This window comes from Oncorhynchus mykiss, chromosome 5, assembly GCF_057628025.1.
Source record: "Oncorhynchus mykiss isolate SJ-2025 chromosome 5, ASM5762802v1, whole genome shotgun sequence".
Lineage (NCBI taxonomy): Eukaryota > Metazoa > Chordata > Actinopteri > Salmoniformes > Salmonidae > Oncorhynchus > Oncorhynchus mykiss.
Window position 1 is genome coordinate 31,282,027 of NC_143026.1, and position 25,362 is coordinate 31,307,388.

General features: G+C 43.5%; 1 protein-coding gene across 1 annotated transcript in view; it reads right to left on the reverse strand.

Moving 5' to 3' along the window:
• The window catches only part of LOC110523598 (astrotactin-2-like), a 418,825-nt gene that overhangs the window by 23,414 nt on the left and 370,049 nt on the right, over positions 1-25,362 (reverse strand). Inside the window, exon 20 of the mRNA XM_036977273.2 lies at positions 4,254-4,395. Within this exon, the coding sequence (XP_036833168.2) occupies positions 4,254-4,395 (142 nt within the window). The remainder of the gene's footprint in view (positions 1-4,253; positions 4,396-25,362) is intronic.

Sequence of the window (25,362 nt, forward strand, 5' to 3'; positions counted from 1 at the left end):
CCTTCGTTGAGATAAAAAATCTATTTTTCAGGAGAGACCTGGACCAAGACAGCGGCATCAACACAACACTTTCAGACAAACAGACACATGAAATCAACATAAAAAGCACATGATATATCAATCAATATAAAAAGCAGCACTTCAGTAAAGAACATATACACGACACAGGTCAGAATACAATACTTCAAAAGACAGTTCTGCAGGCTGAATAGGTCATATGAAACAGATATTAGGACTGGTAATCACTGTGAATGGATTCTGTTTGGAGGGTGATGGTAGAAACATTGAGGGTAACTTTTACCATGGCTTGAAATTGTACCAATAAAACCTAGAGATGATAATGTAAGAGGATATGATGCCATGAAGGGCAAATATGATGTGAAATGCCAGACTGACTGGTAATTGCTGAATCGCCAGATCGACTTTTACTACATTCACTTAAAGCAATAGCTTTTAAGGATATGGTGAAGGTATAAAGTTATCACCCATGATAGACGTGCTAGGGATTTACTTTCTGCCATATTGCCTGTTTGTCCTGTTATTTGTCTCGGTTCTGTGTCAGCATGTCTGGGATGAGGGAGATATTTAGGGGGGAGGTAGAAATGAACGCAAAATTGTTATATCGTTTAGTGCATGCAATAACTACTAAGTACTGGTATGTAGAGCTTCATGATACCACATGTATAACATAAGTCATCAACCATAAATCATAAACTCATTATTCCACTAACTCTGAACTTACTCCATTCCATTCAGCTACAGTCAAATTGTAACAATCCAAAACTAATTTGGACCTATTTTAGGATGTAGTGTCATGTGAAAAAGTGAGATGTATCATGTCCATATGGTCACACTGTAACAAGAAAGGCTGCTTCCGGACTACTCCTCAGACTCTGTCTGTTGGACTACTCCTCAGACTCTGTCTGTTGGACTACTCCTCAGACTCTGTCTGTTGGACTACTCCTCAGACTCTGTCTGTTGGCAACATTTCCAAGGGAAAGGATTGACATGTAACTTACAGCCCTGCATGTATGACAGTGGACTCCCCAACTGAACATCCCACTCAATACAGGAGAGAGAGTGAGAGAGAGAGAGACAGAGAGAGAGACAGAGAGAGACAGAGAGAGAGAGACAAAGAGAGAGACAGAGAGAGAGAGAGAGAGAGAGAGAGAGAGAGAGAGACAGAGAGAGAGAGAGACAGAGAGAGAGACATAGACAGAGACAGAGAGACAAAGAGAGAGACACAGAGAGAGAGAGAGAGAGAGAGAGACAGAGAGAGAGAGAGAGAGAGAGAGAGGGAGAGAGCCAAGCTATGCCAGGGCCTGAAAGGAAACATTAAGGCCTGACAACTTTGGGGTAAATCAAATGTAAACCAAACCCCAGCGGCCCGGAAACCTTATCTAGCCCTCGATTAGGAGAAGCCCAGTTGGCCGCACCGAGGTGTGCCCACAGACGTAATGCCGACGTAAATGGGGCTCTTATCTGGGAGTAACGAAACTGGAGGGGGTGCCTTGACACAGATTACAGAGTGGTGCTCTCCCTATCTCTTTTGCTATCTCTCTCTCGCTCTCTCCGTACATTCAGCACGGAGGAAGCAGGAGCTTCCAAGTACATTCTCTCTCCCTCTCCCTCTCGGTTGGCTTGACCTCCAGGTTACGCAAGCCAGATGGCGGGAAAGAAGGAAAGTTGCAACCGGTTGCAAGGTAATCTCCTACTACCTGAAGCTTGAATAAATCAACCCTCTCAATATACCCTCACTATCACGATGTTATGATTTCTACTGTTAGCTTCTGGGTAGTGCTGCCCCCAGCAGTACTCCCCGATTCCCTTGTTTAACATAAGCACCAACAACCTATCTGTATCGTGCACAGCTGCAGGGGCCCGCTTCCCAAAACAAACAAGTGGAAAACAGTGAGCCAGAGCCACAAACATAAAACACCACACAACAGTTGGGAGCGCTCAGAGGAGAGGAACACGGTGTGATGATTGGAGTGTCCCCTATTCAATTTCATCTGGGGCCTGTTTGGTTTCGAAGCATGCCTCGCCCATCTAACTTGATTTGATTTAAAAATATATATTTAAAAATAACTTGATTTCATGATCGGGAGACAAGAGGAAGAGGGCTCAGGGAAGTGATACCCAAGTAGAACAAAGTGCTTCTATCAAATGTACATCACAGCGACGGCCCTTGGGAAGGCGGGCTGCAGACCCTGGGCCCTCTGAAGATGAATGTATTGTCGCTCTGAGATCTCCTCCGAACAGCGCAACGTAAACTTCTCCAACTGTGATGATGTATGGATTAATAAAGGCACACTAAGCGAACGACGGGCCTGCCGGGGCCACAGACACACAGAACCATTATAGTGTCTGTTGGCAGCAGGGCAGCTTATGGAACATTCACACAAGTGCCTCCATGTGGACTCAGCTGGTTTCATTTAATTTCTCCACTTTCCCACTAATAGGCTTTTCTTTTTACTCCATCTTGATACTCACACAAGACAAGGATTCAACTAAGTGAATCTTCTTTGCAAAATGAAACACCTGCAAAGTTGACTAACAGCTGTCCCTGATATACTCTAGTGTTCTCTGACAACCCTAATACAAGATGTATGGTTGACTATACCCTTCACACATGCTGAGGGACTCAGGGCTGTACTTATGTCTGTCCATAAATTAAGGAGTGCTTCAACTGCTGAACATATTAGTATGTATCAGTGGGTGGGACGTATGCATGCAACTAACTGACCGGTCACAGTGTTTGTGTCCTCCATGCATGTCCTCCCTGCTGCTCAATGTGTTATGGTTCTCAGTCTTTATGACTAATTGGATTAAGTGGTGGTCTAGTTGTCTGTTTGCTAACCGCCCCAGACTGTAATCACCAGACAGACCGACTGGTCAATGACTCCAGTCTCCTCCAGTCTCTGTGTGACACAAACAGCACGTTGGTTGTGATGCTCGTTTTTCACCATGACCACGTTTTCTTCCATTGAAAAGGGCCTCATGAAAAACGGAACAATAACGGAAACAATAACACCAGCATTCACCACTTCCACCCTGGTGAGACCAAAATATGTGCCGCCCGCCTAATTTGAGCCAGCTGTGTTCTGACTGGGGGGAATTAAAACATGGCCATAAACAAGTCCCATTGCCAATGGGAGTACAGACAGAAATATGTGGTGCTGGCTGGTGATATCACCCACATATTATGTGTTAAGTCATTCCTCTTTAGGAGAGATGCAAAAATGACAACAATGCCATTGGTTAAGAAGGAGTTTTTTTTTATGGTAATGGGAAATAGTGAACTCATAAAAGTCAGAAAGTCAGAAAATGATGAAGTCAATCGGGTTAGAACAATACCACAGGTGAGAAGGGTTGAATGTAGCGACAAGTCAATGGACTTCTGTCATGCAACATTTACCACAGAGTTAGCACAAGTGAACAACAAAACTCCATGGACTTGTGTCATGCAACATTTACCACAGAGTTAGCACAAGTGAACAACAAAACTCCATGGACTTGTGTCATGCAACATTTACCACAGAGTTAGCACAAGTGAACAACAAAACTCCATGGACTTCTGTCATGCAACATTTACCACAGAGTTAGCACAAGTGAACAACAAAACTCCATGGACTTCTGTCATGCAACATTTACCACAGAGTTAGCACAAGTGAACAACAAAACTCCATGGACTTCTGTCATGCAACATTTACCACAGAGTTAGCACAAGTGAACAACAAAACTCCATGGACTTCTGTCATACAACATTTACCACAGAGTTAGCACAAGTGAACAACAAAACTCAAAGGACTTCTGTCATGCAACATTTACCACAGAGTTAGCACAAGTGAACAACAAAACTCAATGGACTTCTGTCATACAACATTTACCACAGAGTTAGCACAAGTGAACAACAAAACTCAAAGGACTTCTGTCATGCAACATTTACCACAGAGTTAGCACAAGTGAACAACAAAACAAAAACATCCGCATTTTTTTCCTATTCTATCCTTCATTTCTACCTTGTTGTTTAGCCTACTTTAAATTTCACCCTTGGAATGGTGCAAAGCAATAGTAAATTGCGGCCCGTATTAATAAAGCATCTCAGAGTAGGAATGCTGATCTAGGATCAGTTCTGCCTTTTAGATCATAATGAAAAATATTACATGGACATAGGGGACCTAGATCAGCACTCTGAGAGGCTTCATGGATACGGGCTCAGGTCCAAAGTGCTTTAGGTTAGGCGATCTTACTTGTAGAGGCTGTCGGGCTCCAGGCACTTGAAGACCAGCGAGTAGAGCACAGAGTGAGGATGGTCTCCGTTCCTTCGACCTGCCACCACACAGGACGAACCAAGACCTGAGAGCAGGTCGTCCACCAGACTTAACAACTCACCTAGAGGAGATGGAGAGAGGGAGAGGGAGAGAGAGAGAGAGAGAGAGAGAGAGAGAGAGAGAGAGAGAGAGAGAGAGAGAGAGAGAGGGGGATAGAGAGAGAGAGAGAGAGAGACAGAGAGAGAGAGAGAGAGAGAGAGGGATAGAGAAAGAGGGATAGAGAGAGAGGGATAGAGAGAGAGAGAGAGAGAGAGAGGGATAGAGAGAGAGAGAGAGAGAGCGAGAGAGGGATAGAGAGAGAGAGAGAGAGAGCGAGATAGAGAGAGAGGGATAGAGAGAGAGACAGAGAGAGAGACAGAGAGAGACAGAGAGAGAGAGAGAGAGCGAGATAGAGAGAGAGGGATAGAGAGAGAGGGATAGAGAGAGAGAGAGAGAGAGAGAGAAAAAGAGAGAGAGAGAGAGAGAGGGATAGAGAGAGAGAGAGAGAGAGAGAGAGAGAGAGAGAGAGAAAAGATGAACCATGTGTAAATGGTGTAGTGTGTGAAGAGATTTAGAACATGAGAAAGTGAGTGAATAGATGTATGGAGAGGAAGAGAAAGAGAAAGAGACAATTGCAGGGTTAATACACTTACTGTGTTGTTGACCTGATTGGAAGCCATTTCCTGTGCCTCTTAAATAAAGTGGCAAATATGTTTTTTCTTAACATGCATTCTCTATTGTTCTTCAGTGAGAGGTTTTACAAAACAAACAGAAAATAGACACAAAGAAAAGTCATGAATTCAGTTTTTAAGAGGGATATTCTTTCCAACATCGATCCTGACACTTGACACTTAATTGTGTTCCAAGTCATTCTGAGTTTCACATCGGCCCAGCCCAGAGGGAAAGAGTTCTGCAGCACGAAACTTGAGGCAAAATGAAATCAGACTTGTTCTGGCAGCCAGCCCTACATGGTACATTATAGAACCGTAAGAAAACAGGACTTTGTTCCTTTATGGTCACATGATACTGTTCAATGATATCTCACTGAACACCTCTGTGTCTCACAAACACCAGTTCACCAGTTGTGAAGTATCTTTCATGTCAGCTTACAGGAAAATAATGACACACTTGTTCATTCAGACATGCACCAAAACGTTTCCAGCGCTCAGAGGGGTGGTGGAAAAAAGAGAGAGCTGTCAAAACAGTTTAAAAGCAACAAAAAAAAAGGTGGGATTTCAAAGACGTAAAGGGGAGCTTCGGCTTATGTCATGTGGGCCAACTTATAAACACAGGGAATATGTCTGGAGGGCGGGGCACAGAGGGATGGTAAGGAGAGGAGGAAAGAAGTGAACGAATGAATGATTTGACATGTTCCCAGAAAGGGGCCTGTGTTTAAGAGGTTTCCCAAACACATTCCTACACTTGGGGTCTCCCTGTGCCAGGTTTACAAGGTTTCTTTTTTAAAACATGCAATGCAAACTGGACCTAGGCCTGTATTTATTCACGGGAGAAGAGCCAGAGACTATGTACAGATTAGGTTGTTCTCTGTTGGACCCAAATCCACTTTTGAGAAAGATGCTGAAATTACTGGAATTTTGTTGATCCTCCACTGATTTAATTTATGATTTACTTGAATGTTTATGTTACACTTATGTGAATTCTCTCTCTTGGATTAATTCCAAAAGTTGTAAATTAAAGTTTATATATGAGCAGTCTTTGTACATTCATTGTAAATTAAGTCCAATTACACATTTATTGTGGAGACCACCAGCACACTCAGTAATCAATACATTGATGGTGGAAACCACCAGCACACTCAGTAATCAATACATTTATGTTGGAGACCAACAGAACACTCAGTAAACAAAACATTTATGGTGGAGACCACCAGCACACTCAGTAAACAATCATTTTTTTTGTGGAGACCACCAACACAATCAGTAAACAATAAATGTATGGCGGAGACCACCAGCACACTCTTTAATCAATACATTGATGGTGGAGACCACCAGCACACTCAGTAATCAATACATTGATGGTGGAGACAACCAGCACACTTAGTAATCAATACACTGATGTTGGAGACCACCAGCACACTCAGTAAACAATACATTTTTTCGTGGAGACCACCAACACACTAAGTAAACAATAAATTCATGGTGGAGACCACCAGCACACTCAGTAATCAATATATTGATGGTGGAGACCACCAGCACACTCAGTAATCAATACATTGATGGTGGAGACCACCAGCACACTCAGTAATCAATACACTGATGGTGGAGACCACCAGCACACTCAGTAAACAATACATTTTTTCGTGGAGACCACCAACACACTAAGTAAACAATAAATTCATGGTGGAGACTACCAGCACACTCAGTAAACAATACATTTATGTTGGAGACCACCAGCTTACTCAGTAAACAATACATTTATGGTGGAGACCACCAGCACATTCAGTAAACAATACATTTATGATGGAGACCACCAGCACACTCAGTAAACACTACATTTATGTTGGAGGCCACCAGCATACTCAGTAAACAATACATTTATGATGGAGACCACCAGCACACTCAGTAAACAATACATTTATGTTGGAGACAACCAGCTCATTCAGTAAACAATACATTTATGTTGGAGACAACCAGCACATTCAGTAAACAATACATTTATGGTGGAGACCACCAGCACATTCAGTAAACAATACATTTATGGTGGAGACAACCAGCACACTCAGTAAACAATACATTTATGGTGGAGACCACCAGCACATTCAGTAAACAATAAATGTATGGCGGAGACCACCATCACACTCAGTAATCAATACATTGATGGTGGAGACCACCAGCACACTCAGTAATCAATACATTGATGGTGGAGACCACCAGCACACTCAGTAATCAATACATTGATGGTGGAGACTACCAGCACACTCAGTAATCAATACATTGATGGTGGAGACAACCAGCACACTCAGTAATCAATACATTGATGGTGGAGACCACCAGCACACTCAGTAAACAATACATTTTTTCGTGGAGACCACCAACACACTCAGTAAACAATAAATTCATGGTGGAGACTACCAGCACACTCAGTAAACAATACATTTATGTTGGAGACCACCAGCACACTCAGTAAACAATACATTTATGGTGGAGACCACCAGCATACTCAGTAAACAATACATTTATGATGGAGACCACCAGCACACTCAGTAAACAATACATTTATGTTGGAGACAACCAGCTCATTCAGTAAACAATACATTTATGTTGGAGACAACCAGCACATTCAGTAAACAATACATTTATGGTGGAGACCACCAGCACATTCAGTAAACAATACATTTATGGTGGAGACCACCAGCACATTCAGTAAACAATAAATGTATGGTGGAGACCACCAGCACACTCAGTATACAATACATTTATGGTGGAGACCACCAGCACACTCAGTAAACAATACATTTATGGTGGAGACCACCAGCACACTCAGTAAACAATACATTTATGGTGGAGACCACCAGCTCATTCAGTAAACAATACATTTATGTTGGAGACCACCAGCACACTCAGTAAACAATACATTTATGTTGGAGACCACCAGCACACTCAGTAAACAATACATTTATGGTGGAGACCACCAACACACTCAGTAAACAATACATTTATGGTGGAGACCACCAGCACACTCAGTATACAATACATTTATGGTGGAGACCACCAGCACACTCAGTAAACAATAAATTCATGGTGGAGACTACCAGCACACTCAGTAAACAATACATTTATGTTGGAGACCACCAGCACACTCAGTAAACAATACATTTATGGTGGAGACCACCAGCATACTTAGTAAACAATACATTTATGATGGAGACCACCAGCACACTCAATAAACAATACATTTATGTTGGAGACAACCAGCTCATTCAGTAAACAATACATTTATGTTGGAGACAACCAGCACATTCAGTAAACAATACATTTATGGTGGAGACCACCAGCACACTCAGTAAACAATACATTTATGGTGGAGACCACCAGCACACTCAGTAAACAATACATTTATGGTGGAGACCACCAGCACACTCAGTAATCAATACATTGATGGTGGAAACCACCAGCACACTCAGTAATCAATACATTTATGTTGGAGACCACCAACACAATCAGTAAACAATAAATGTATGGCGGAGACTACCAGCACACTCAGTAATCAATACATTGATGGTGGAGACAACCAGCACACTTAGTAATCAATACACTGATGGTGGAGACCACCAGCACACTCAGTAAACAATACATTTTTTCGTGGAGACCACCAACACACTAAGTAAACAATAAATTCATGGTGGAGACCACCAGCACACTCAGTAATCAATATATTGATGGTGGAGACCACCAGCACACTCAGTAATCAATACATTTATGGTGGAGACCACCAGCACACTCAGTAAACAATACATTTTTTCGTGGAGACCACCAACACACTAAGTAAACAATAAATTCATGGTGGAGACTACCAGCACACTCAGTAAACAATACATTTATGTTGGAGACCACCAGCTTACTCAGTAAACAATACATTTATGGTGGAGACCACCAGCACATTCAGTAAACAATACATTTATGGTGGAGACCACCAGCACATTCAGTAAACAATACATTTATGATGGAGACCACCAGCACACTCAGTAAACAATACATTTATGTTGGAGACAACCAGCTCATTCAGTAAACAATACATTTATGTTGGAGACAACCAGCACATTCAGTAAACAATACATTTATGGTGGAGACCACCAGCACATTCAGTAAACAATACATTTATGGTGGAGACCACCAGCACACTCAGTAAACAATACATTTATGGTGGAGACCACCAGCACATTCAGTAAACAATAAGTGTATGGCGGAGACCACCATCACACTCAGTAATCAATACATTGATGGTGGAGACCACCAGCACACTCAGTAATCAATACATTGATGGTGGAGACCACCAGCACACTCAGTAATCAATACATTGATGGTGGAGACTACCAGCACACTCAGTAATCAATACATTGATGGTGGAGACAACCAGCACACTCAGTAATCAATACATTGATGGTGGAGACCACCAGCACACTCAGTAAACAATACATTTTTTCGTGGAGACCACCAACACACTCAGTAAACAATAAATTCATGGTGGAGACTACCAGCACACTCAGTAAACAATACATTTATGTTGGAGACCACCAGCACACTCAGTAAACAATACATTTATGGTGGAGACCACCAGCATACTCAGTAAACAATACATTTATGATGGAGACCACCAGCACACTCAGTAAACAATACATTTATGTTGGAGACAACCAGCTCATTCAGTAAACAATACATTTATGTTGGAGACAACCAGCACATTCAGTAAACAATACATTTATGGTGGAGACCACCAGCACATTCAGTAAACAATACATTTATGGTGGAGACCACCAGCACATTCAGTAAACAATAAATGTATGGTGGAGACCACCAGCACACTCAGTATACAATACATTTATGGTGGAGACCACCAGCACACTCAGTAAACAATACATTTATGGTGGAGACCACCAGCACACTCAGTAAACAATACATTTATGGTGGAGACCACCAGCACATTCAGTAAACAATACATTTATGTTGGAGACCACCAGCACACTCAGTAAACAATACATTTATGTTGGAGACCACCAGCACACTCAGTAAACAATACATTTATGGTGGAGACCACCAACACACTCAGTAAACAATACATTTATGGTGGAGACCACCAGCACACTCAGTATACAATACATTTATGGTGGAGACCACCAGCACACTCAGTAAACAATAAATTCATGGTGGAGACTACCAGCACACTCAGTAAACAATACATTTATGTTGGAGACCACCAGCACACTCAGTAAACAATACATTTATGGTGGAGACCACCAGCATACTCAGTAAACAATACATTTATGATGGAGACCACCAGCACACTCAATAAACAATACATTTATGTTGGAGACAACCAGCTCATTCAGTAAACAATACATTTATGTTGGAGACAACCAGCACATTCAGTAAACAATACATTTATGGTGGAGACCACCAGCACATTCAGTAAACAATACATTTATGGTGGAGACCACCAACACACTCAGTAAACAATACATTTATGGTGGAGACCACCAGCACACTCAGTATACAATACATTTATGGTGGAGACCACCAGCACACTCAGTAAACAATACATTTATGGTGGAGACCACCAGCACACTCAGTAAACAATACATTTATGGTGGAGACCACCAGCACATTCAGTAAACAATACATTTATGTTGGAGACCACCAGCACACTCAGTAAACAATACATTTATGTTGGAGACCACCAGCACACTCAGTAAACAATACATTTATGGTGGAGACCACCAACACACTCAGTAAACAATACATTTATGGTGGAGACCACCAGCACACTCAGTATACAATACATTTATGGTGGAGACCACCAGCACACTCAGTAAACAATACATTTCCAGATCCTTCTTTGAAAAATCCACATCAATCGAACCAAGAATGAAATAAGAGAGCAAGCACATCAACACTAGTTCACAAACGCTGTACTTACATATCACAGGCTTCGTCCATAAAGGCCAATATCTTGTTTAATAAGAACACTTGGGAAAAATAACACAATATCACAAACATCTCTAAGCAGACAGTTATCGGCACACAGTAACTTACTGTCCAAAAACCATGTAAACGTGTTTATACCGCTTGAACATTTTTAATGGAGGATGGGTAAGTGAGGGAAGCCATATTGTCTTAGCAGAGCTGAGCAGTCCTTTCCCACTGGGCAAAAACGTGTTGATTTCCTCATCATTTCAACAAAAATGTCAATGTGATGACTGTATGATGACTTCATCAACTTTTAACTTTAATCTAATGACATGGTGAAATGATTTGGTGATTTCACGTTGAATTCTCATTAGTTGAACTGACGTCGGTGCCCGGTGGGTTTAATCCTGGGGACAAGGCTGCAGCGTCTTCAGAGTGGTGGACTTGAGTCAACATGGTCCTTAAAATAATCAAAATAATAACAATACATTTAATTTGTATAGCGCTTTTCAATACAGCGTTATCTCAAAACTAGACATATATACATATTATGATTCCACTGTTATGTGGCCTTGGCCCATATACAGCAATGCTGCTGCTGCTGCTCACGATTTACAGATCTGCTCTTCCTTCACCGTACTCCTCTCCTTTGATTCCTTGTCTCCTTTGTTTTTTTTTTCATTTTTTTGTGCTTTTTATTAGTTCATCTCCACTGTTATCATAAGCCACCTGTTTTGGGTTAACCGTTAATTGCGATGTGATGACAAAGTGTCGTTGGGGGCTACCATAAACTGGATGAACGACTTGGTGATGATGAATGGGATAGAATGTGTTTTCAAATATATTTAGCCCAACTAGAATGTTTTATTTTGGTAAAAACATAATAATAATCAAACAGAAAGGCAGACGTACGGATGCTTTTAAGTTTTACCTTTCCTCACACTTAGCATATTCCAAGGGCCAAGTATGCCAACACTCAAATAATTGGTGGAACAGTAAATTACCCCTTCCAGACTACTTGATCTTTTGCATAAACAATCCCTAATGATGTGTTTAAGATTGACTATTAACCTGATAGAGCTTGCCTCAGAATGCTTTTCAAGTCTGTTTTTCCCGTTCAATGGCACAACTATTAGAGGAATGCCCCGGACAAGCCAGAAATCTGCTGCTTCATGCAGGCTAAAAGTAGAAAGAGAGCGCAAAAGGAAGGGTGAGGGGCGAGAGAGGGGGAGGAGGGAGAGAGAGAGAGAAAAGTCCGAAGTTTTATGTTTCTGGATGTGGTCTATGGAGGAATGATGTCTTTGTATGTTTTGATAATCAGAATAAATCAGGGGCTGATGCGTGACTTGGTGCAGTCTGGGTGCAACCACTTGTGGCTTTGTCGGAGGGGGGTATCTGTAATTAGCACATTATCGTGAGTCGCAGGCCAGAGACAAACAGCAAGGCTCACGCTCTCGTCTCTCAGCCAGCCTGCCCACCCATGGCTGTCCTGTCCACTCACACAATACTGAACCCCTGCAGGGAGAAAGAGCTCACTGCACTGAGGCTAACTGCCACAAACACACAGGCACGCATGCACTCTCACTGGCGCAATCACACGTGCACAAACACAGGCAAGTAGGCATGTACACACACACACACACACACACACACACACACACACACACACACACACACACACACACACACACACACACACACACACACTGTTTGCATCTCACAGGATGCCCTAAGGCAAAGAGAAGGAGAGTAGAATAGAAGGGAAACGTAGACAGGTTGCTTCCCACCATCAGAGCTGTGTTTATGCATGGTTAGGTCAACCAACACAGTTTTCAGATGTGTTCACATCAGCTGGTCGTGGCATACTCCACATACCAGATGGTAACATCGTCAGTTCTCTCTCAGGACATTGCTCTCTAAGTGCTAGTCAAGACCAGAGGTCTATCTTTAGACTATCAGCAGACAGCAGAAACAGGAGGACAAGAGAAATAAAAGAACAGCGGATATAGTTTTATGACACATTCAAAGTAACTTGACACCCTTCCTTCTTACTACTGGTAGTGAAACACCTCACCAGCTGCAGACCCTTACCTAGCCTCACATTAAAATTGGCCCATTCAAAAATCCACCTCTCTATCCTCAGTGTGAGCCACTGCCCTGCCTTATGCCCAGCCTCAGCAATGTCCCTATATGCAGCCCCAGCAATGCACACACTGCACAACCCTATACACAGCCCCAACCCTAGACTCAGCTCGTAATCCTGCCTAAGACGCAGCCCAGCCTCTCACCCCAGCCTCTTTCTCCATAGCCATCTCCAGCCCCCTTTCCTGTACACCCTTTCCCCACCTGGTTGCTCTCTCGCCTGCCTGTGAGTAGCTAGCCTAGCGCTGGCAGCGGCCTCGTTTACCTTAGCTCACCCCTTTTAGGTAACACCTCTGCCCTGCCAAGCCTAGCTGTGAGCCCACTATACAAGAAAGTACACAGCGCAGCACGAGCACTCTCGCCCGCCTTCATTCATTCAGCGCTGCACAGAGTGGGAGAAGGAGGGATGAAGGAGCAGTGGAGGGGGGTGGGGCTGCCAGCACGGTTACGCACCGCTGCTGCTTTTTATTCCAGTCCTTTGGGGCTCCGTGATGGGGGCACGAAAAGCAGGTAGAACCACGCCACACCGCAAGGGAGGGGGAACCTTGCTTTCCTGCGAGTACACATATCCCCACACACACACTGGCCCTTGTTTGGACACTGTGCTAACAAACCTCCAAACGAGCTTCAACGCCATACAACTCTCCAACTGCCTTTAAACGCTAGTAAAACTAAATGCATGCTCTTCAACCGATTGCTGCCGCACCTGCCTGCCCGACTAGCATCACTACTCTGGACAGTTCTGACCTAGAATATGTGGACAACTACAAATACCTAGGTGTCTGGTTAGACTGTAAACTCTCCTTCCAGACTCACAATAAGCATCCCCAATCCAAGATTACATTTAAAATCGGCTTCCTATTTCGCAACAAAGCCTTCTTCACTCATGCCACCAAACATACCCTCGTAAAACTGACTATCCTACTATCCTCGACTTCGGCAATGTCATTTACAGAATAGCCCCCAACACTCTACTCAGCAAACTGGATGTTGTCCATCACAGTGCCATCAATTTTATTACCAAAGCCCCATATATTACCCACCACCGAGACCTGTATGTTCTCATTGGCTGGCCCTCACAATTGCAAAAATCTCTGAAGCTGGAGTCTTATATCTCCCTCTCTAACTTTAAGCATCAGCTGTCAAAGCAGCTTACTGATCACTGTAATCACCGACTACCTCATCCCCATATTATTACTTGCCCTTTTGCACCTCGCACATCATCATCTGCACATCTATCACTCCAGTATTAATGCCAAATTGTAATTATTTTCACCTCAAGGGCCTATTTATTGCCTTACCTCCCTACTCTTCTACATTTGCACACACTGTACATAGATTTTTCTATTTTTCTTTTCTTTTGTGTTATTGACTGTACATTTGTTTATGTGTCACTCTGTGTTGTTGTTTTTGTCACACTGCTTTGCTTTATCTTGGGCAGGTTGCAGTTGTAAATGAGAACTTGTTCTCAACTGGCCTACCTGGTGAAATAAAGGTGAAATAAATAATTAAAAATAAATAAAAACAACACACACAGACGCAGATGGATACACACTCAAACGTAGATGGATACACACTCAAACGTAGATGGATACACACTCACACGTAGATGGATACACACTCAAACGTAGATGGATACACACTCACACGTAGATGGATACACACTCAAATGTAGATGGATACACACTCACACGCAAATGGATACACACTCAAATGTAGATGGATATACACTCACACGCAGATGGATACACACTCAAACGTAGATGGATATACACTCAAATGTAGATGGATATACACTCAAACGTAGATAGATACACACTCAAACGTAGATGGATACACACTCAAACGTAGATAGATATACATTCACACGTAGATGGATATACACTCACACGTAGATAGATATACACTCACACGTAGATAGATATACACTCAAACGACGTAGATAGATATACACTCAAACGTAGATGGATACACACTCACACGTAGATGGCTATACACTCAAACGTAGATGGATACACACTCAAACGTAGATGGATACACACTCAAACATGGATGGATATACACTCAAACGTAGATAGATATACACTCAAACGTAGATAGATATACACTCAAACGTAGATAGATATACACTCAAACGTAGATGGATATACACTCAAACGTAGATAGATATACACTCAAACGTAGATGGATACACACTCAAACGTAGATGGATATACACTCAAACGTAGATGGATACACACTCAAACGTAGATGGATACACACTCAAACATGGATGGATATACACTCAAACGTAGATGGATATACACTCAAACGTAGATGGATACACACTCAAACATGGATGGATATACACTCAAACGTAGATAGATATACACTCAAACGTAGATGGATACACACTCAAACGTAGATGGATATACACTCAAACGTAGATGGATACACACTCAAACGTAGATGGATATACACTCAAACGTAGATAGATATACACTCAAACGTAGATGGATACACACTCAAACGTAGAATACACACAAATATAACTGCAAATATTGTAGATAACCGCGGCGGCTTGTGGAGATTGTTATTCATTCATTATTTACAACTAACGCTCGCCTATGGAGGTGCGGATGATGTCAACTCGGTGCTGCCTACACTTTCACCAACTTTCAACAAGTCCAAAACAGAAATAACAAGACGCATACGATTATCGAACCTGTTAACATGTCATTCGTGCTTTGGCCCCTGTTGCCAAAACACTGCTTCCACACTCCTGTCACGTCATATAACATTTGATCGGCTTCTGGAGGGAACTTAACAATATTAAGGCCTTTCTCTCACTCACAGGTATCTGGGTTGAAGAAGTCAACTGTAAGCACAGATCTCAGATTCACCTCACTGAACACAAATCAGTGTCTGGTTGGGACAACTTGTTTGGAGCTTTGGGATTGTGTTGCCTCCAGCGGAGTCCTGCTCTGGTCCCTGTCAACCTGGCTGTCAATATCTATGCAAAACCAGCACAGCTGGTAAAGAATAGGCCCCCCAAAACTACCACAGGAAAAGTCATATTGTGTGATTTCCAGTTTCGATGGTGATTAAAACCTCATGGCAAATGTCAGGTGACCTCTCCTTATAGTAAACAGAGAGAGGAACAAATCATCGCCGGGGAACGTGAAGGAGGACAGAGGAAGAGGGAACAGCGAGGCTGCAGCATTTCAGTTCCCCTCACTTCCCGACTCAAACACCTATCCCACCCATTTGAGCTTATTTGGGTGGTGTGTTGCTGCTGATGCATTGTATTGGGAGGCCAGACCATCTCTTCAGAGAGAATGGCCTGCTGACATATCATTTCAATTATACTGTTCGATGCAGGCAGAATATAATTGCTTTAGCCATTAGCTGCCAAACTAACCCTGATTCAGATGACCATCCTACCCATGATAGATTACAGAGACATAATTATAGATTGGCAGGTAAGGGTGCTCTCGAGCAGCTAGATGTCCTTTACCATTCGGCCATCAGATTTTCCACCAATGCTCCTTATAGGACACATCACTGCACTCTATACTCCTCTGTAAACTGGTCATCTCTGTATACCCGTCACAAGACCCATTGGTTGATGCTTATTTATAAAACCCTCTTAGGCCTCACTCCCCCTATCTGAGATATCTACTGCAGCCCTCATTCTTCACATACCACACCTGTTCTGACAGTCACATTCTGTTAAAGGTCCCCAAAGCACACACATCCCTGGGTCGCTCCTCGTTACAGTTCGCTGCAGCTAGCGACTGGAACGAGCTGCAACAAACACTCAAACTGGACAGTTTTATCTCAATCTCTTCAGGATGTATTGTTGTCTCTACCTTCTTGACCTTTGTGCTTTTGACTTTGCCCAATAATGTTTGTACCGTTTTGTGCTGCTACCATGTTGTGTTGCTACCATGTTGATGTCATGTTGTGTTGCTACCATGCTGTTTTGTCATGTGTTGCTGCCTTGTCATGTTATTGTCTTAGGTCTCTCTTTATGTAGTGTTGTGTCTCTCTTGTTGTGATGTATGTTTTGTCCTATATTTATATTGTATTCATTTTTTTATTTTATTAATCCCAGGCCCCCGTCCCGGCAGGAGGCCTCTTGTCTTTTGGTAGGCCGTCATTGTAAATAAGAATTTGTTCTTAACTGACTTGCCTAGTTAAATAAAGGTTAAATAAGAATAAATAAATAAAACATTTGCTCAGTATGTGTGCCTCCTCAGTCGGTGTGATGTGTGTGCCATTGTTGACATTTTCTTCCCCAAGAGGAGGAAAGGGGAGTCCAGACTGTGACTTTAGAGAAAGCTAGGAAGTTGATGCTTGTTCATTGTCATGTCTGGTTTGAACAGCTGTGGGAATTCTCTTGAATTTAGAAATTTCAGAAATGCTCTTAAATGTTGTTTATCATCTGTTCCCAGTCAGCTCCATCTGGGCCTCATTTATAACTTTTGTGTCAATTTAACACTAAATATCTGCATGTGCTTTTTCTGAAAAGATGGCACACGCTCAAAAATATAGAGATTTACTGTATAAACTTGGCGCATGCTATACATACGCATGTTTGCCATTATAAATCAGAACGGTTGTGAAACTGTGCGCGTGTGAACAAGCATTATAACTCCGCCTGAAAAATGTCCATCATTCACCTTTTATGGTGACAATAACGCCCTTATTTGCTGTATCCTTTGGATGTACTGGAATTAGGCCAAGACAATATCTAAGGAAATAGCAATGCATGGTGAACTTGATGTCTTTGTAGGGGTTGTCAGAATGACAAAAACACATGCACATTGTTGTGGACCTGTTAACAGATCTTTTCAATTCAATAATGTTTTGCATGTACTGTTTCCAGAACTTAAATAAGTTGCACTGCCTGCGAATTCTGAAAGATTGTCTACTCTGGATAAAAAATAAAAACTAGCCTACAGTATGCATACTTACAGTGGTACCCTGTTCATTCTACTGTATGTTATACGCCACACTCCCTTTCGGATGTATAATATCTAATAGGTACAATGAGAGACGCGCATGGTAATTTGTTGTATGGCTACATCAGGAATATGAACTCATGGTCAGAAAAGGTTATGATACTATATACTGTATGTACTGTGTTATGTTTCTAAATTAAATATTGTCTACTCAAGAAATTTGACATCACAGTATTCAGACACAGAAGCCTACAAATGTCAATGGAAAAGGTGAATAGTCTGTTCTACCATTAAATTGCGTTTCGGATTGGGTCAAATATAGCGAAATACTTTAAATAGTTTATCTATTTATTACTGTGAAGAGGGTCCAATTAAAAAAGAGATGGAACGAGTGGATACACACTCATATGGAGATGGATACAAACTCAAACGGAGATTTAGTTTGGTCAGGGTGTAATTTGGGTGGGCATTCTATGTTTTGTATTTCTTTGCGTTTGGCCGAGTGTGGTTCCCAATCAGAGGCAACTGTCTATCGTTGTCTCTGATAGGGAATCATACTTAGGTAGCCTTTTTTCCCACCTGTGTTGTGGGATCTTGTCCTTGTATTGTTGTTGTTGAGCCCTACAAGGCTGAATGTTTCTTTGGTTCTCTCTTTCTTGTTTTTCGGATTATCATTAAAGAATATGCTTAACCTACCCCACGCTGCATCTTGGTCCACTTCTTCAGACGAGCGTTACAGAAGATCCCACCACAAAAAGACCAAGCAGCGTTTTCTGGAGGAGTGGAAATGGGAGGAGATACTGGAAGGCAAGGGACCCTGGGCACAGGCTGGAGAATATCGCCGTCCTAAGGAGGAAATGGAAGTAGCAAAAGCGAAACGGCGAAGATACTAGGAGTTGAGTTGGCATGACGAAGCATGCACGAGAGGCAGCCCCCCCCCCCAAAAAAAAATTGGGGGAGAGGCACACAGGGATATTGGCGGAGTCAGGTTATAGACCTGTGATTACCGTGGGGAGAGTGTGACTAGTCAGGTCCCATGTTATGCGACTCTGCGCAGTGTGTCTCCGGTGCACATGCATTCCAGCTCCTCGCATTTGTCGAACTAGAGTGGGCATTCAGCCAAGATGGATATTGCCGGCTCAGCGCTCCTGGCCTCCGGTGCTTCTCTTCGGGCCAGGATATCCTGCGCCGGCTATGCGCATTGTGTTTCCGGTGCGTCTCCACAGCCCAGTACGTCCTGTGCCAGCGCCCCACAGTTGCCGGGCTAGGGTGAGCATCCAACCAGGAAGGGTGGTGCCAGCTCTACACTCCAGACCTCCAGTGCGCCTCCTCGGCCTAGCATATCCTGCGCCGGCTCTACGCACAGTGTCTCCGGTGCGCTTTCGCAGCCCAGTGCGTCCTGTGCCAATGCCCCGCAGTTGCCGGGCTAGGGTGAGCATCCAGCCAGGACGGGTTGTACCAGCTCTGCTCTCCAGACCTCCAGTGCATCTCCACGGCCCAGTATATCCTGTGCCAGCTCCACGAACAAAGCCTCCAGTGATGATCCATGGCACGAAGCCTCCAGGGATGATCCATGGCACGAAGCCTCCAGTGATGATCCATGGCACGAAGCCTCCAGGGATGATCCATGGCACGAAGCCTCCAGTGATGATCCATGGCCCGGAGCCTCCAGTGATGATCCATGACACGAAGCCTCCAGCGTCGGTCCCCAGTCCAGAGCCGCCAGCGACGGTCTCCAGTCCGGAGCCACCAGCGACGGTCCCCAGTTCGGAGTCTCCAGCAACGGTCCCCAGTCTGGAGCCTCCAGCAACGGTCCCCAGTCCGGGGCCTGCAACGAGGGTCCCCATTCTGGGGCCTGCAGAGAGGGTCCCCAGTCCGGGGCCTGCAGACAAGGTCGCCAGTCCGGGGCCTGCAGAGAAGGTCGCCAGACGAAGGTCGGCGGCGACGAGGGTCCTCGCACCGGAGCCGCCACCGAGGATAGATGCCCACCCGGACCCTCCCCTGTAGGTTCAGGTTTTGCGACCACAGCAGGACAGGGCTGGCTTGAAGGGATACTACACAGCGAGAGAACATAGCAGCTAAGAGAGAGAGGATGCAACCTATACAAGGGAGGGGGAGAGGAAGGGAGGGCTCCCCCTCTCTATGAGTAAGGTGGGTTTGAAAGCAGTGGGTCTTTAAGGGCGTGTGTGTGGGTTACAGTGCCTTGCGAAAGTATTCGGCCCCCTTGAACTTTGCGACCTTTTGCCACATTTCAGGCTTCAAACATAAAGATATAAAACGGTATTTTTTTGTGAAGAATCAACAACAAGTGGGACACAATCATGAAGTGGAACGACATTTATTGGATATTTCAAACTTTTTTAACAAATCAAAAACTGAAAAATTGGGCGTGCAAAATGATTCAGCCCCCTTAAGTTAATACTTTGTAGCGCCACCTTTTGCTGCGATTACAGCTGTAAGTCGCTTGGGGTATGTCTCTATCAGTTTTGCACATCGAGAGACTGAACATTTTTCCCATTCCTCCTTGCAAAACAGTTCGAGCTCAGTGAGGTTGGATGGAGAGCATTTGTGAACAGCAGTTTTCAGTTCATTCCACAGATTCTCGATTGGATTCAGGTCTGGACTTTGACTTGGCCATTCTAACACCTGGATATGTTTATTTTTGAACCATTCCATTGTAGATTTTGCTTTATGTTTTGGATCATTGTCTTGTTGGAAGACAAATCTCCGTCCCAGTCTCAGGTCTTTTGCAGACTCCATCAGGGTTTCTTCCAGAATGGTCCTGTATTTGGCTCCATCCATCTTCCCATCAATTTTAACCATCTTCCCTGTCCCTGCTGAAGAAAAGCAGGCCCAAACCATGATGCTGCTACCACCATGTTTGACAGTGGGGATGGTGTGTTCAGCTGTGTTGCTTTTACGCCAAACATAACGTTTTGCATTGTTGCCAAAAAGTTACATTTTGGTTTCATCTGACCAGAGCACCTTCTTCCACATGTTTCGTGTGTCTCCCAGGGGGCTTGTGGCAAACTCTAAATGACACTTTTTATGGATATCTTTAAGAAATGGCTTTCTTCTTGCCACTCTTCCATAAAGGCCAGATTTGCGCAATATACGACTGATTATTGTCCTATGGACAGAGTCTCCCACCTCAGCTGTAGATCTCTGCAGTTCATCCAGAGTGATCATGGGCCTCTTGGCTGCATCTCTGATCAGTCTTCTCCTTGTATGAGCTGAAAGTTTAGAGGGACGGCCAGGTCTTGGTAGATTTGCAGTGGTCTGATACTCCTTCCATTTCAATATTATCGCTTGCACAGTGCTCCTTGGGATGTTTAAAGCTTGGGAAATCTTTTTGTATCCAAATCCGGCTTTAAACTTCTTCACAACAGTATCTCGGACCTGCCTGGTGTGTTCCTTGTTCTTCATGATGCTCTCTGCGCTTTCAACGGACCTCTGAGACTATCACAGTGCAGGTGCATTTATACGGAGACTTGATTACACACAGGTGGATTGTATTTATCATCATTAGTCATTTAGGTCAACATTGGATCATTCAGAGATCCTCACTGAACTTCTGGAGAGAGTTTGCTGCACTGAAAGTAAAGGGGCTGAATAATTTTGCACGCCCAATTTTTCAGTTTTTGATTTGTTAAAAAAGTTTCAAATATCCAAACAATGTCGTTCCACTTCATGATTGTGTCCCACTTGTTGTTGATTCTTCACAAAAAAATACAGTTTTATATCTTTATGTTTGAAGCCTGAAATGTGGCAAAATGTCGCAAAGTTCAAGGGGGCCGAATACTTTCGCAAGGCACTGTAGCTACTTTTGCATTCCTGCAATGCAATACTTCAACCACTAGAAACTGTGTGTACATATGGTCTCAACTCGCAGGAGGATAAGCATATTCTCACCTCAAGTTCAGTTTTTATTTTATTCTAACTTATATTCTAACAAAAACTGTCGCATGCATGTTTTTTTGCATATTTTGTGTGTACATATTTTGCGGCCACTGGGATTTTCTTCCAAACCTCGCAATTGTGTTTTTTTTTTACATTTATAAAAATACAGACTCAGAGCTTCAAACTGGTAAATCATACACTGCAGTTGGAAAAAGTTGGGAAAAGCTACGCTGCTTTAAAAGCTGATACACTTGTAACCCCACTTTTGAGAAAAAGCCTTTGTAGAGGTTTTGAGATTTTGTAGAAGTTTTCACACTAGCTAGAGAGCTCTTCTTTGTGTATGCCCATTCAGCAACGTTCACACCCCACCCATCTCTTTGAGATTTCACATTTGAATGGGTTTCTTTTGTCTCCTTTGTTTAGCTAGCTAAACAAGTTCATGAGCACCAGTTCAATTCAGGGCAGCACGGCCCTGCTGTGAAGTATGACCTAGCATCAAACTGCCCTGCTGTGAAGTATGAACTAGCATCAAATGGCCCTGCTGTGAAGTAGGAACTAGCATCAAACGGCCCTGCTGTGAAGTATGAACTAGCATCAAACGGCCCTGCTGTGAAGTATGAACTAGCATCAAACGGCCCTGCTGTGAAGTAGGAACTAGCATCAAACGGCCCTGCTGTGAAGTATGAACTAGCATCAAACAGCCCTGCTGTGAAGTATGAACTAGCATCAAACGGCCCTGCTGTGAAGTATGAACTAGCATCAAACGGCCATGCTGTGAAGTATGAACTAGCATCAAACGCCACCTTCCGGAATCCAGTCACATTAAAATGAGAGCATGTTGGAGTTACCACATATTTCTTATTGGTGTCACATTGCAAAATGGCTTTATTGAGTGCTAAAACATGTTCTTGCAATATAAGACAAATGTTTTACCCTAACTGGAGAAACCTGGAGGCAGGATTTGCTTAGCAGTAGCTTCCTCCTGAGTGTGTAAACGTTCCGTAATGTGTCTCGGCTGACTGAACAGACAGAGGGCATCTCTGAGCTTTGGCCCAGACGTCTCTCCTTCATGTCTGTCCCACTCTCTAAGGCAATAGTATACTAATCAGTCAGAGAGTTTCCATTCACTTATGTTGATGCAGCCATGGCCACTTCTCCCCAGTGTCCACGGGCTCTCTCTCCCCTCACGGGCTTTCTCTCCCCTTTCTCTCCCCTTTCTCTCCCCTTTCATCTGTACTGTCAAGTTAAGCCTCGGAGAAGCAACAGAAAATCATCTGTCAGTCTAAATGCGTGCAGAAAACATGTTGGTTTTCATTTCACTTGAGATCAATGCGGCGGCTCGGGGACGCCCAATTATTTCGCATTCATTATAGACGACAAGAAAACACGCCCTCGTCATGTCATGGTCGGTTGGAAATATCTCCTGCCTATAAAAGGCTTTAGAACATCCTCTGAGAAAAGCGTGGCCTTTCACAGCACATTGTCAGTAAAGACTAGCATGGTGCAAGAGATCCTTTGAAGACTGTAATGACATTATTTCAAGTAGCTACCAGAGTGGGGATCAATGCCCTGCAATGATATCAATTGAAAGTTGACCCAAACTAAGCAATAGATTGTTATCTTCATGTTACTTTCTTTGCCAACACATTGCATCGCAGTGGCAGACAGGGCTTGGGAGGTTTATGAGCTAGGAGCATCACACTACAGTACCACCTCAATCCTGCACCCCTCTCTGTCCAATGGTGGTGCTGGTCGGACAGATACAAGACAGACATTTAAAGTGGGAGGTTTGGGTCTGTACAGTACACTGGCATTCTGGGTCTATTACAAATGAGGCAGGATGAAGGTTAGGAAGATAAGTGAGAAAGAGTAGACAGAGAGAGAGACTGAAGAGAGCAAGAAACAGAGAGAGAAAGAATTTGAGAGAGCAGGGTCTTTAAACAGTTACCATTGAACGCATCTGCGGTAAGCATTTTGACCAAGTCCCTCTCCCCTCCCCTCCTGAGTTAGCCCCAGGTAATAAAGACTAGAAAAGCCTACTACAGTATATCAGAGAGGGCCTAGCATGGCCTGTTTGATTTGAGTGCAGTCAGCCACCACACAGCCCTCCAGGGCTCTCAGCCTGGGGCAGGGAGCCAAGCTCTCCTAACCTCTCCCACTGACTGGATGACACCAGGGATCCCCACAGCCCATGCAGGGGCCACAGGGGCTGACCACAGAACTCGGAACTGGACGACCCTCCACCGATTCAAACAACTTGACCCAGGTTGTCTTGGGGGGTGAGAAGAGAAGAGGCGAGAAAGATGGAGGAAGAGAAAGAGAGAAAGACAGTGGGAGAGAGAGAGAGAGAGAGAGAGGGAGAGGGAGAGGGAGAGGGAGAGGGAGAGGGAGAGAGAGAGAGAGAGAGAGAGAGAGAGAGGGAGAGGGAGGGAGAGAGAGAGACAGTGTACTGACATGTGAGGCGCCCTCACATGCATCTCCCCTCCAGTTCACCCTGATCAATGGGTTTCTGGAGTGACTCAGCACTTGCTATAATTGATTCCATATACTACTATATGTAGTGTGTTACGTACACATTCCAATGTAATACTAATTTTGATACCATTTCATTCGCTTAACATATTACAAAGTCATATGCCCCTTGCTCTGGGTCTTGTATTACAAAATCGATTGAGGTGAAAAAGTTTAAGTTAATGCTTTAATCTGCCATATTGCAAACTTCATAACTGTACAAGCAAAAAATGTTTGCCGATCGAAACCTATGATATATTTACTCCCAATGTCTGTCTATGTCAAACTAGTTCAGCAGAGGTAGACTGTAGCAGACAGGCTCATCGCAATGACTGGTACGGAATCAATGGAATGGAGACAAACACATTGTGTCCATGTGTTTGGTATAATTTCATCAGCGGCGGCTTGCTCATAAGGGTGTTCAAATCTGCTCATAAAAGTGAGGTAAATGTGTACATTTTCCTGTTAAATACATATATTGTTCAAAACAAGATGTTCAGTTACTTACTACTCGGTGACTACCTATGCGCCCACGGAGCTGGCAATGTGAACATTGCTAGATTATGAGAGCACAAAGTAAATGGACCATCCTGGGGTGCTCAAATGTGCACCCGTTCAGTCAGAACTGGGTCTGCTCTAGTCTCCCAATGAGACATTCGCGCTAGACCTCTTATGTCCACAAGTGAGACGAGATCTGCTCTATCAGGTATAGATGGTGCTAAAGCAAAAAGCTAATTGTAACTAACTTGTAAATAAAACATCATAACAGTCATAGGAGTCTGGGACCTAATACATTGGACAACTACATCCAACAAGAGTCGAAGGACAGAAGGATACACTAACCAGAATCTTCTCGTGGATCTGGTAGGACAAAAAGCATGTCCAATGTTATTGTTTCCCCCTGTT